The sequence below is a fragment of the Carassius carassius genome, chromosome 3 (genome assembly GCF_963082965.1).
Source record: "Carassius carassius chromosome 3, fCarCar2.1, whole genome shotgun sequence".
Lineage (NCBI taxonomy): Eukaryota > Metazoa > Chordata > Actinopteri > Cypriniformes > Cyprinidae > Carassius > Carassius carassius.
This window is the reverse complement of record NC_081757.1, coordinates 21,602,477-21,614,878: the sequence shown is the minus strand read 5'-3', so window position 1 is coordinate 21,614,878 and position 12,402 is coordinate 21,602,477. Positions and strand designations below refer to the sequence as shown.

The 12,402-nt window shown below is 38.5% G+C and overlaps 1 protein-coding gene across 2 annotated transcripts in view; it reads left to right on the top strand.

The window, feature by feature from the left end:
- The window catches only part of LOC132123329 (T-cell immunomodulatory protein-like), a 142,581-nt gene that overhangs the window by 65,220 nt on the left and 64,959 nt on the right, over nucleotides 1-12,402 (top strand). For both annotated transcript variants that reach the window (XM_059533885.1, XM_059533892.1), the window contains exon 10: nucleotides 8,026-8,174. In XM_059533885.1, coding sequence (XP_059389868.1) covers nucleotides 8,026-8,174 — 149 coding nt within the window. The remainder of the gene's footprint in view (nucleotides 1-8,025; nucleotides 8,175-12,402) is intronic.

Here is a 12,402-nt window from a genome sequence, read left to right as displayed (position 1 = left end):
GATGTCCCATTACTTTTGCTAAGAAAAGGCTATCATGGCTTTCTGCATTAAAGAAATCATTCTCTCCCTCTTCCCCTCTCTGTCACTTTGGCAACAACAGCATAGTCTAATTTGCTGACATTTTGGCTGTTCCGTCACATGGTGTTTGCTGGGCGCATGCCGTCATTTACACAAATGAGACACTTCAAATGATGTAAGTGGCTCATAACATGACAAACTGTCATGTGTATCGTGAATAAGTAGAGTAATAACCTATAAAGCTGAAGTAATCGCTGGTGCTGAGGTATCTCATCATCCTTAGCGTCTAGACGCTCATGGCATTGCGGTGGCATTAATGCAGGTCTCTCCCATCTGTGTTCAGCCAATAAACATCTTAAAGCAGGAAGCCAAATGAGAAATTAGCGTGTTTTCTATGGTAGTTGGTTAATTATAGAGTGTCTCGTTATCCTGGATGACACTGATTAGCTTCTGTCTCTTTTCTGTTTGATTGGACTGAAGGTGTGTGTGTGTGTGTGAGAGAGAGAGTGAGAGAGAGAGAGAGAGAGGGTCTGTGTGCTCCAGTTCGAGTTGATTGGGTTAATCAGTAGAGCAGCGGATAGCAGGATGGGAGGCTTATTTTAGCAGAGTTACCTCTCTCTTCTCTGTGATCAGCAACAGGCCCATCCCACCACACATACACCACAAATGACCCATTCCCCTCTTTCTTCTCATCTTCAGGCTTTCTTATTGCTCCTCTCATCCATCACACACACTCTGAGGTTCCAGTTGTAGTCTTAGACATGCAAAAGTGTCTTTTTGTACGAGTCATGCCACGTGTTCACCTGGTTTGCCTCAATGAACTGTCAGGTAGATGTTCTCCACAAACAAGATGATAAATGTGCAGAGTCTTTGTTAGGAAGGCCTGGCTGATTCTCAGATGAGCTCTCACATCCATTTAAACAATGAGCGGCATACACAGGCTCTCTAGGCACCTACCAGAGGAGTAGCCCAAACCCTCCCCTGACCTGTCAGAGTCCAGGTCTGGGTAAAGCAGATGGTGGGAAAATACTCTTCGTTGTATGGTGGCTTAAAGTATAATCTGTTTACTAAGCTTGAATTATTGACTTGAACCTGTTCACATTTCTCCAAAGGCTGCTGATAAGCAGGACATTTTGCCAGTCACATCCTGTCGGGCTTATTTCGGCGTGAATTTTGTACGGTGCCTGTTACATCTCTCTCTGCGGAACCCAGCTGGCCTCCTCCACTCTTCAGTCAGCATTAAAGATTGAGGGATGTCGTTGCATGTAGCATAATAATGTGTGCTAGGCTCTTTGTTCAATGGTACAGGTCGACGCTGCCAGGTTGGTTTGCCGCCTTTGTCTTCATTGGCCATCAGCAGGATTTGAAATTAACACCTGCCAACCTGTCAACTATAGGTAAAAATCAGCAGTGGAGGGTAACTAGGGATGCATCGATCTGATACTCGGGATCGGTATTGGCATTTTCTGCAAATCGGGTATTGGTCAGATGAGACTGATCCAAATCTGATATTGTGCGTATACTATTGTGTTATTGTTGAGCCCCACGAAAGGCACAAAAACATTGTTTTTATGAAAACCATGTTTTCGTGGACGTATTTCAAGTGTTCTGAAGTTGTTCCATAGTTCCACGTAAGGTACAGATTAATATTTAAGTCATTAAGTTCAAGTTCTCATAAACTCTTCTTTCCGCTGCGGACTTTTTTCAGGTCAACACAGGGAAGTATAGAAATTCTACACTGATTAAAAAAAAAAAAAACGTGCTGGTGTCGGATTGGATCAGTATCGGCAGATACTCAGAAGTTTCAGTATTGGATTGGATCGGTTCTGAAAAAATGGTATCGTTGCATCCCAATAAACAAAGTTAATATCAACAGAAGTTTTAGATGCCATATTGGCTGTTTTTGCTCTATTTCGCCAACAAAAATCATTCAAAACACAGCCACAGCACTTTTTCATGTCTCTGAACAACATGACGGTGTTTCGTAGGTTTTAATTGTTTTAATTTTACATATACATATAAACATATACATATATATATATATATATAATATATATATATATACATATACATATATATATATATATATATATATATATATATATATATATATATATAATTTCATATATCAGTACTCAGCATTACATGTTTAAAATATCAAAACATTATTTATGCATTTGTAACTGCAGGTTAAAGCATTTCTTGTGTCACTCTAAGGTGCATTAACATGTGTAAATAGCCTACATCTAAATGCCACTTCATATGCACTTCTGCAAAGATTTGGTTGATACTGATTTAATTTGGTTATTAAAGCCTAAATTTATTTTTATTATAACTGACTGATTAAATGTAAGAATGTGACTCAAAAGATGATCCACACTTTTAGAAAAAAATGGCTTTATAAAGGTAAATGCCCATAAAAGGTTAAAAAAATAAATAAATAAAATAAACATTTAAACGTGTTGTAAAAGATTAATTTCTATCACTGCTGCGAACTGACCATAGAATATGAAATATATCAAAAACTTTAGGAGTCAGCTGTCCATGGTAGTCCTTAAGATGTCAGCACAATAAGACACTCAGCAAAATTTATTTGAATATCTCTATCAATAAAATTCCAGAAAATATTGAGATATTTTTTTGTCAATATCGCACACCCCTGCAGTGGTTGCTTTGTCATGTCCAGTGTAGACAGCCTCAAGCTGTTCTTTTGTTTCTGTATTTTTATTTATTTATTTATTTTGGCTAGTAGAAGTTATGAATGGCCGATAACAAAGATTTTGTAGCCAAATTGGCTTGTGAGTGAAAAAGTTAATTTCAGTCCCTGGCCATCAGCTAATGCCGCCAACACTGATTCTCAACAGCAGCTGGTTCAGGTTATTTTTAAACTTTGGAAGGATGTTTTCAATGTAGATCACACCTGCTCATATTCAGACCGTCTAGATGCCAAGTTTGGCACATAGAAGCACAGGATATGTGTCACCATCTAACTCTCAATACCTTTACTGGCTAAATCATCTCTTAGTCTTTCATGTTTGCTATATTTTTCACTTGCTTTTTCCTAATCTTCTGAAGTCCTGTTCACACCAGGACGAATGTTCGGTTTGAATATCCGGAGTGATAAACACTTTGAATGAACGGCTTTTAATGCGTCTGTTCTGACTGACAAACATTTGCATGCTCTCAATGCAACTGATTATTTTACAGAGAGGTGTTGTAATCTATTTTCTATCAAACTGCAAATGAAGCGGGCTAACCAATAAGATTCACATGCACAGAAACTTTGCTGTTACATAAAACTGTGACTTTGAGGCACTCACGAATGGACCATTTTGCTAAGTGACAGTGAATAGCAGAGGAAAAATCCAAAGTAGCTGTGTTGTCTCTGTACTCTTGAATTTGGTGTTTGATAAATAGTACACAAAAATACAATCAGAATGGCTTTTGAAAATCTGTGTATACTGTAAATACATCTTTTATTTTATGACAAGTGGGTGTCTGAAATGGAAAACTGTGCAGCGCTTTGCATACTTTTGTAAATGGGTATTTCTGCTTTTCTGTAAGCTGTCAGAGACAGTTCATTCTTAAATTTGAAGGTTTGAAAACACTCATGTTCAGAATAGTAATGACATGCATCAATTTGACTCTAACTTTCAGCTAGAAGGACTTGAGTAGACCCATTCTGTGTTCACCACAATGTCATCCCACAGCCTTGTGATTTCCATCTACCCTCCCTAATAAATCAATAAGACTTAGCATTAACCAGCAGTCAGCACTGATATAAGTCAATTTACACAAGCAGACACGAAGTGATGGAAGCCAATTGTAGATGGCCTCAAGGGCAATGACTGTTTGCATAATCATTTCTATGTCGAATAGAAAGAGTCTTTAATTCAGCGGAATTCAGCTGGGAGTTAAGGCCATTGTGTGTGAGTGACTTCTTGAGAGAAAGAGATGTTTTGTTTTTGTATCTGAAGCTTTACTGTAGTTCTTAATAGTAGAGTGGCAGTAAAGATCTCTGGGATAGCTCATACACACAAGGATCATTTGTTTTATTTCAGCTGGTATTGAGGTTCTCAACAATAATGGCCCTAGTTTAAAAATGGTTTGCCAGGCATGTTCAATTAAATAAAACCCTGTCAGTATTTCTTCTTGGTTATGATGAGCTATCAGTAAGTGTGCCCATAAGCTGTCATAACATCTCATAACCTGTTTTAACAGACAGTCAGTCAGAACTGCTTACTTAGGACCTGTGGTGGGGGTTGAGGTCTGGCTCAGCGGTCTTGTGGGAGGGAAGCGCTCCAGGAGCTTAAGAACCATTAAACGTTCATTGAGTGAGTGAGTGAGTGAGTGAGTGAGAGAGAGAGAGAGAGAGAGAGAGAGAGAGAGAGAGCGAGAGAGAGCAAGAGAGAGAGAAAGAATGGGGAAAATAAGAGTAAGAACATACGTCACTAAACTAAAGATGGGTTTTACCTTGGTTGTCAAACAAAAAAAATACTCAATCTTACCACATCCTTTGATACAGTAGACTATAGTATCCCATCAAGGGCATAGCCTTACAGTGGTTTAGTTCTTATTTTAAAAATAACTTTTTCTGTAGTTTCAGCAAGTTCTTCTCATCTTCAGCCCCAATTCTTTGTGGGGTTCCTCAGGGTTCTATATTGAGCCCCCCTTTTTTTAATCTTCCTCTTAGAAGTATTATTGGGCAACATATTAATTTTTAATTATTTTGGTGATAACACTCAGCTAAATATGCCTTGGAAAACTGGTGACTCCATCCAGCCTTCTCTGGACTGCTTCGAGGACAAAGTGAAAGTGAAAAGTGACGTGATATTCAGCCAAGTATGGTGACCCATACTCAGAATTCGTGCTCTGCATTTAACCCATCCGAAGTGCACACACACAGAGCAGTGAACACACACACTGTGAACACACACCTGGAGCAGTGGGCAGCCCAGGGAGCAGTTGGTGGTTCGATGCCTTGCTCAAGGGCACCTAAGTTGTGGTATTGAGGGTGGAGAGAGCACTGTACATGCACTCCTCCAACCCACAATTCCTGCCGGCCCGAGACTCGAACTCACAAACCCTTCGATTGCGAGTCCGACTCTCTAACCATTAGGCCACGACTTCCCCCGCTTACTCTTGGAACTTGGTTGTCAGATTACGGTCTCCAGCATAATAATGATTAAACTGAAATGATATTTTGGCCCCCGAAAACTATTTTTTTGCCTGGTTAAAAAGCTTGGAAATCATTTTTCCTTCAATTTCACTTCAGTTGAGAAATGTGGGTGTCGTTCTTGAACTTTGGATCAAACAAAGTTGTTAAGAATAGTTGAGCTACAAATCATCTCTAAAATCATTTTTGTTTTTTCATAATTTGGAGAAAGTTATTAACATTTTTATTTCCTCAAAATTGTTGTGATTCTGTCTATTTTGGTCTTCGTCAATTTTCACTCCCGCACCTTCAGATGGTCCAGAATGCTGCTGCAAGGCTGTTAACATTAGCTAAAAAATATATGATCAAAGCACTCCAATTTTAGTCTCCCTTCATTGGCTTTCGGTTTATTTTAGGATCCAGTTTAAGATGATGTTTGTTTTTAAAGCCCTTAATGATCAAGCCTCATCGTAAATTAAAGATCTTATCCTCCTTTACTTATCTAGCAGATCTTCTGATAAAGCACTTTAGCATGTCCCACAATCCTGTCTAAAATTATACAACTTTTTTGGTCGCTGGCCCTATAGCCTATGGAATCAGCTACCTTGCACCTTGAAAGTTAGTTATTATTGAAAGTTAGTTATTGTCTTATCGCTACTCTATGGATTAAGGTTTAGTAATAGTATTGTAATGTTTGAAGGTTTGCAGTTATTGTGACTAATTGTTAGAAAGTCAGTTTTTGTTATCTAGCAGTTTAAACTTTGTTATATCTCTATTTAAAGCTTAATCACGTTGCTAACTTTCTGAAGTTAGCTATTGTTAAGTATCTGATGTTTAAAGATTAGTTATTGTAACTGTTTGACAGTTGTTTGTGTTGTTATATACACTAGGGGTTAAAAGTTTAGTTATTGTTATATTTGATAATCAGTATGTTACATCTCTAGCATTTATAAGGTTAGTTATTTTCTAAATAATCTTTTATGATGGTATATAGGTTAGTTATATCTTTAATTGTTTAGCTATTGTGATGCTTAAACTGTTTGTACGATTTGTAATTGTTGCTGTATATCTTGAACAGTCTGAACAGCATTTCCAATATTTAAAACCACGGTTTAACAGAAATTGTCCTAGATAACCTGTCAAGCGTTTAGCGGGAAATGGTGCTGCAATGTAAACAAACATTGCAGGACTCTCACATTTGGTCATAATGAGGCGGCTAGTCTAACAGTGCACACCATGTCTCATGAGCTTGACTTCTATTTTTCTTTTCAGCGGAAAGGAGACTAACATCAATAGTTCTTGCTTTAGAGATATTACCAATAATAGCTTTAGACATATTATTTTGTACAAATGCAAAATAGTTTGTACATATTCACACATTCTCTCTTTGCCTGATCCATGCATTGCTGATTCTGGCTATGTACCGAGAGTCAGGAAAAAATCTTATGAGTAGCCATTACAGAATGCTCTGCCTTCTTTCTCCTGCATTCTCTCTTTACCACTTTTGTCGCATGTCTCTAGCAGTCTCTCTCTCCTCTCTCGCCTCCATTCCCATAGATGTAAACATGCAGAGATGCACCTGGCACTCTGTTTTACATTCATGAGTGAGTAAAGCCTGTAGCATCTGCGCCTGTGCCTCCCCCACACATGTGCAAATGACCGAGCCCAGAGAGCGAGAGAACCATAATGCTGCACTGCCTGGTGTGCTGCTTTGCTTTGGCTGCATTCAGTCCAATTTTTTTTTTCTTTTTTTTTCACATGATTTTTTGATTTAATGATTTGGTGTGTTCCTGCGGCTCAGTGGTAGAGCATTGTGTTAGCATCACAAAAGGTTGTGGGTTCAATTCCCAGGGGACACAAATGGGTAAAAAAAAAAATTATGTTGTTTTGGATAAAAGTGTCTGCTAAATATGTAAAACCCATTACATATCTGTAAAAACATGACATGTTAACTTTGGCTCATATCAGAGACTGGCTTTATGCCTCTTAGTGCATAAAGAAGATCTGTAAAGTAGCAAAGACTAAAGTCTCAAATCCAAATAGATATTCGTTATAAAAGTTGAGTCAACCACACCTTCAAAAAATGGCTCATTCTAACATCCCCCGACATGTTGCCATCGCTGCCATGTTGTGGAAACGCGGTGTGCTTCATTGTGAAAGCGAAACTACTTTGTTTGGCCTTCCAAAAGAGGACACAACTAGAAATCAGTGGTTAAGTTGTATCTACAACACTGTTCCGGAACATCTCAACCCAAATATTCAGATGTGTGCGACACATTTTACGGAGGACGAGGACTGTTTCCTGGAAGAGTAGCATATAAAACTTCTGTGCACAAAGGCTGTTTCTATAAAGTGGGGCAATTCCAACTGTGCAAGGACAGTCTGATGATTCAAACGTGACTTTTGAGCATTCTAGAGTAGTGCTTGTTGTTTGTTGTTTCTCTGATCACAAATGCAAACATGGTTTAATGTTTACACAGCACGATACACAATGCAACTGAGCACGTAAAAAGACAGTAAAAGTCATTATAATCAGTAAATGTCCTCACTGGATGCAACAAATGCCTCGTTTGTAATGGGTTTTATTGGTTTTTACTCGTTGTGCTATGAGGCGGCATCATAGTACTGTATGTTAAGGGGTGTAACATATCCGTCACACCCTTGAGGAATTCGGCCAGTCACAATGCACTGGATAGCTGGCCAATCAGTAATACTTCATAAAGTGATTTTTGTTAACTACTTTATTTAGTTAACTTTTGAACAATTATATTGCTTTTCTTTTTAGGTTAGCAGTGATCTCTTGTACTGTATGCCAGCTCATGTAACTGAATTGCCTTCCTCTGTTGTTCCAGTGGGTGCCCGTGCTGATGCACTTCAGGAGGAAGGATTCTGTGTGGGGATTTGTGTGGTCTTCAGAAAATCCCATCACCCTGCACTTAGGAGACTACAACATGGACGGCTTTCCTGATGCCCTCGTCATTCTTCGTAACACCAGTGCTAGGTAAGTCAGCATCAGTGCTAGGTAGCCAAAACCAGTACTCCGGTACAAATAATGCTGTTTATTAGGGGTGTAACGATACGCGTATTCGTATTGAACCGTTCGTTACGAGGCTTTCGGTTCAGTACGCGGTACGCATTATGGACCGAACGGTTCGCTGGACTAATTCATTATATTTGGAAAATAAAAAAAATTGTGAAATATAATGATATGCATTCAACAAGGTAGCCCAATAACCCAAACGACGTAACAGGCAACGCCCCTGACACCCCCGAAGAAGAAAAAACACCAATTTATATGTTTATGTTAGGCTACTCAGTCAGGCGCTCGCTCACTCAGCAATACAGGCTGAAGGCTCGTTGCAAAATGGCCAAAACGTTTAACAGGGAATCCAAAGTGCACCCAAACACCAGACCTGTTGGTTATTGGAGGATCTTCTATTTCTGGTCTGTTAAACGCATTGGCCATTTTGCAACGAGCCTTCAGCGTGTACTGAGTGAGCGAGCGCCTTACTCTGTAGTGCAGTGATCCTCACTATTTTTTTCACAAGAGCCACATTGGCAGAGCAAAATCAAAAGGCGAGCCACTTTTACGACAAAATACTAAGTCACCTTTGCAAATGTGCATTTCTACATATAAATTGGACATCCCACAAAAAAGAAATAACACGGCCAATACATTTTCGTTTAAGAACAGATTTACTTTAATAGTGGGATGAGCGAAAGCTGGCATGCATGTCAAACAAAATGCCCTCAAAAGAAAAAAAAATCTCTATGTTTTCAGTGCTGATGCATTCATGTAACATTTAAGGGCACCTAAAAGCTGTCACAACGGACCGGCAAAATTATGAATATTTAAAATATAGCAGAAGACATTTAATTTTTTTTATGTCTGTCGGCTAGAAAGATGCTGACTCGTGATCTTCGCAGTAGTGAACGCGCCTGAGAGAAATGCACATTTCATACGGGAGGGAGAGCAGTCTGTTTTCTTTCGTTTTGAATTGTTTTGTTTAAAAGTAGACATTTCAAGCTTTATATATAGCCTATGTGTCGGGTCTGTGAGGCAAGTAGGCTATACGCTGAGTTTCGGTTCATTCATGAGACAAACTCCAGGTTCACACCGGCTTCTTCGTATTGTTGTTTATCTATTTTCTATTTACTTCTTATTAAATCCAGACAATTGGTTGATGAAACCTTGATTAAAATTAAGATACAATTAATACAAAACGAAATCAAATTTAAAGACAGGCTTTGTGCTTTCTGTTTGAGGTCTCAGTGAAAGTTTTAAAGCAGTCTTAGTGCGACTTATATTGATAGGCTACACCTGTATGAATTCTCATTTTACTTTTTGAACTCCATTATTGAGCCGAGTTTTGCTTGAAAATAGTCTACTGTTGATGACTGTGCAAGACTAATGGATTCAGGGTCAGGCTTGAATGAGCATGCTTCAGACTTGTGGTGTGAGCAGAGCGAAATTGGAGCGGGAAATACGACGCTCCGTCCACTGTCCTTTTGAAATTGCCGCTCTGCGCTCTGTCCAAGATCCGCCCGCTCGCTTCCCGCTCGATCCCGCCTCACATGCTCTGAAGGCGAGCCATTTTTGGGTGACCATGCGAGCCGCCAGTTATAGCTTGACGAGCCGCGCAATGAGTAACTGTGCTGTAGTGGAAAACGTAGGTTTTAAGACTATGCTTAATGTAATTGAGCCCCGTTACAATATTCCTTCACGAGCCCATTTCAGACAGACCGTAATTCCTGCTTTGTTCCAAAAAACATAAGCCCTATAGAGAACCAATTGAGTAAAAACACACTCAATATAAAGAGTTACAGAGTTCCATATAAAAAGTTACATCTTTGTATTTGTTCATAACTAATATAACATTTTCATTTTTTTTATAAGGAGCTGTTTTTGTTTTATACAGTATGCTGCTAAGAAAACACCATAGAAGATGGGTAAAGAATAGCTCCATCATTGCTTAATGTAAAAAAAAAAAACATACTTTGTTAGTTTTAATAAATAAAATTTTTTTTATAAAAATCAAGGAAATTTATCTGCTAATTTTTTCTTTTTGCTGTATCTAAAACGTACCGAACCGAACCGTGACACCAGTGTATTGTATCGAACCGAACCGTGAATTTTGTGAACCGTTACACCCCTACTGTTTATTTATCAATAATTACTCAAATCGGAATAAATGTCACGATACAACTGATTACTTGAGGAAGAGGAAGAGAACATCCAGTGAAATTACTGTTCAAATAATGAATACTGTTTATATAGGATCTGATCAAAGTTAAGAATAAAGCACTAGTGGTGATAATGGTGGAATGGTGAAAAAGTGTATGAATAGAGACATTATGAACTGTGAACATGTTTCTTAATGCAAATGGTCACCCAAAAATGGGAAGATATATACATATCTTGGGTTTTGGGTGGAGAACTAAAATCGTATCTCACTAAAATCAGTAGATTTGCACATCATCATGAGATAGATACACCAGACTTATAAAACAAAATGTCTCGATTCGAAGAGTTAAAATACTTAAAACCTTATATTTAATACCTTAAATTGAGGACCTACTCAAGAAGTCTTTTTTTTTTCTTCACATAATTTACTTAAGGAGATTGGAGGAATACTTGTAAAGCATTACGTCCCACCTCTCAAAGGCAGTGACTTGTGTGTTAAGAAGTGAATGGCTAAGACACTCTCTTTTCAGCAAGATTTTTAACAAAGAAATGATTTTTTTTTAATCGATATTGAATCGCAAAGAAAGCAACTATGTTTTGGCATTTAAACATAAAAAACTCTCAGCACCATGAAACTTTTAAATTACATTTTTTAAACCAAGCAAGTCTTGCTTAAGAAGTTTGCAAACATAAGTATTTTACTTCCTAAGAAACAAACCAGGGCTAAAACCCAACCTTTATTACTTTTCCTTTTATCCAAATAGGATCTTTTTGATACTGCCACAGTACCTGTTTTTCAAAGCACAGCAGCGCTTTTTCTTTCTCTTTTTTTCTCCTTCAAAGAATTTAAACCTTAAGTTAGAGGCTTTCTTGGATGATCCTGATAAAACAGGACTTTGGGAGACTTTTTATACTTCTGGGGCATTTAATGTTTTTCCTCTCTACTTATAATATTGCTCAACATACATGATCTTATTCCACCCTTTCTGAGCATGCTGCATTCATGTTAATAAATTTGCTTATGGTTGTGACATCAATTTCTAAATGATTGGTTTTTGCAGCTTTCTGTAAATGGACTGCAGTGATGATTTGAATGTGTTAGAGTAGGTCTGTAATGCATTAAACATCAATTTGTGTGTATATATATATATATATATATATATATATATAATCCACTAAACAGCTTTAAACAGTTTTAACATCATACATCACACTTCATTTACTATTATGTTAACAGTGAATAAATGACAGGGTAAAGGTTGGCTGAGTGTTGGCTGAGTGTTGCCATCAACAAAAGCGAAAGAGCAGGTGCCTGTGAAGAAGCTTGTCACCCATCTTCGATCTGGCCTGACCTGAGTGAGGACAGACAGGCCTGAAAGAGCAGCAGGAAGGGCATGGATGGATTAACAGCTCTCTGATTGAGATAAGATACTAGAGGCTCTGCCGCTGGCCTCCAAGTGACTATGAGAGATGCTCCAGATGCTTTTAGAACACAAAGACAACTTCTCATCGTCCTGAAGGACAGGGGATTTGTGTCCGGACTCAGAGAATCACGAGTCGCTTTAGCCGCACACACAGAATCCTAGAAAAAGACTTATTTTTTATGATCTGCTTCGTTGTGGTCTCTAGTCTATAGTCTTCATGCTTAATACATTAGGATGACCTAATCTTTAAGTCAGTAAAGGCTTAACCTTCCCCTTGTGTCCTAAGGCTTTGGTGCTGCTATAGTCTCTTCTAATCACCCCACAGCCAATCTCATCACACGAACTTCCACAGTAATCAGGAAGCATGCATCCTGAGACCTCAGAGATATACCAGCGTGTGTTCAAATCGGCCTATTGTCATTATCGTCGCCTCTAATGACTGAGATGCCAAGGAGAGTAATTTGATTCTCATCAGCCAGGAGCTGGATGTTAAAACATCCTTTCCCCACAGATGCCCACTTTCTTATCTTATTCCAATCTGTGCTTGGATCACTCTAAACACTCCCATGAACCTTCTCGTTAAAGACAGCAGCATCTTTCTATGAATCTCTGGTTTCTTT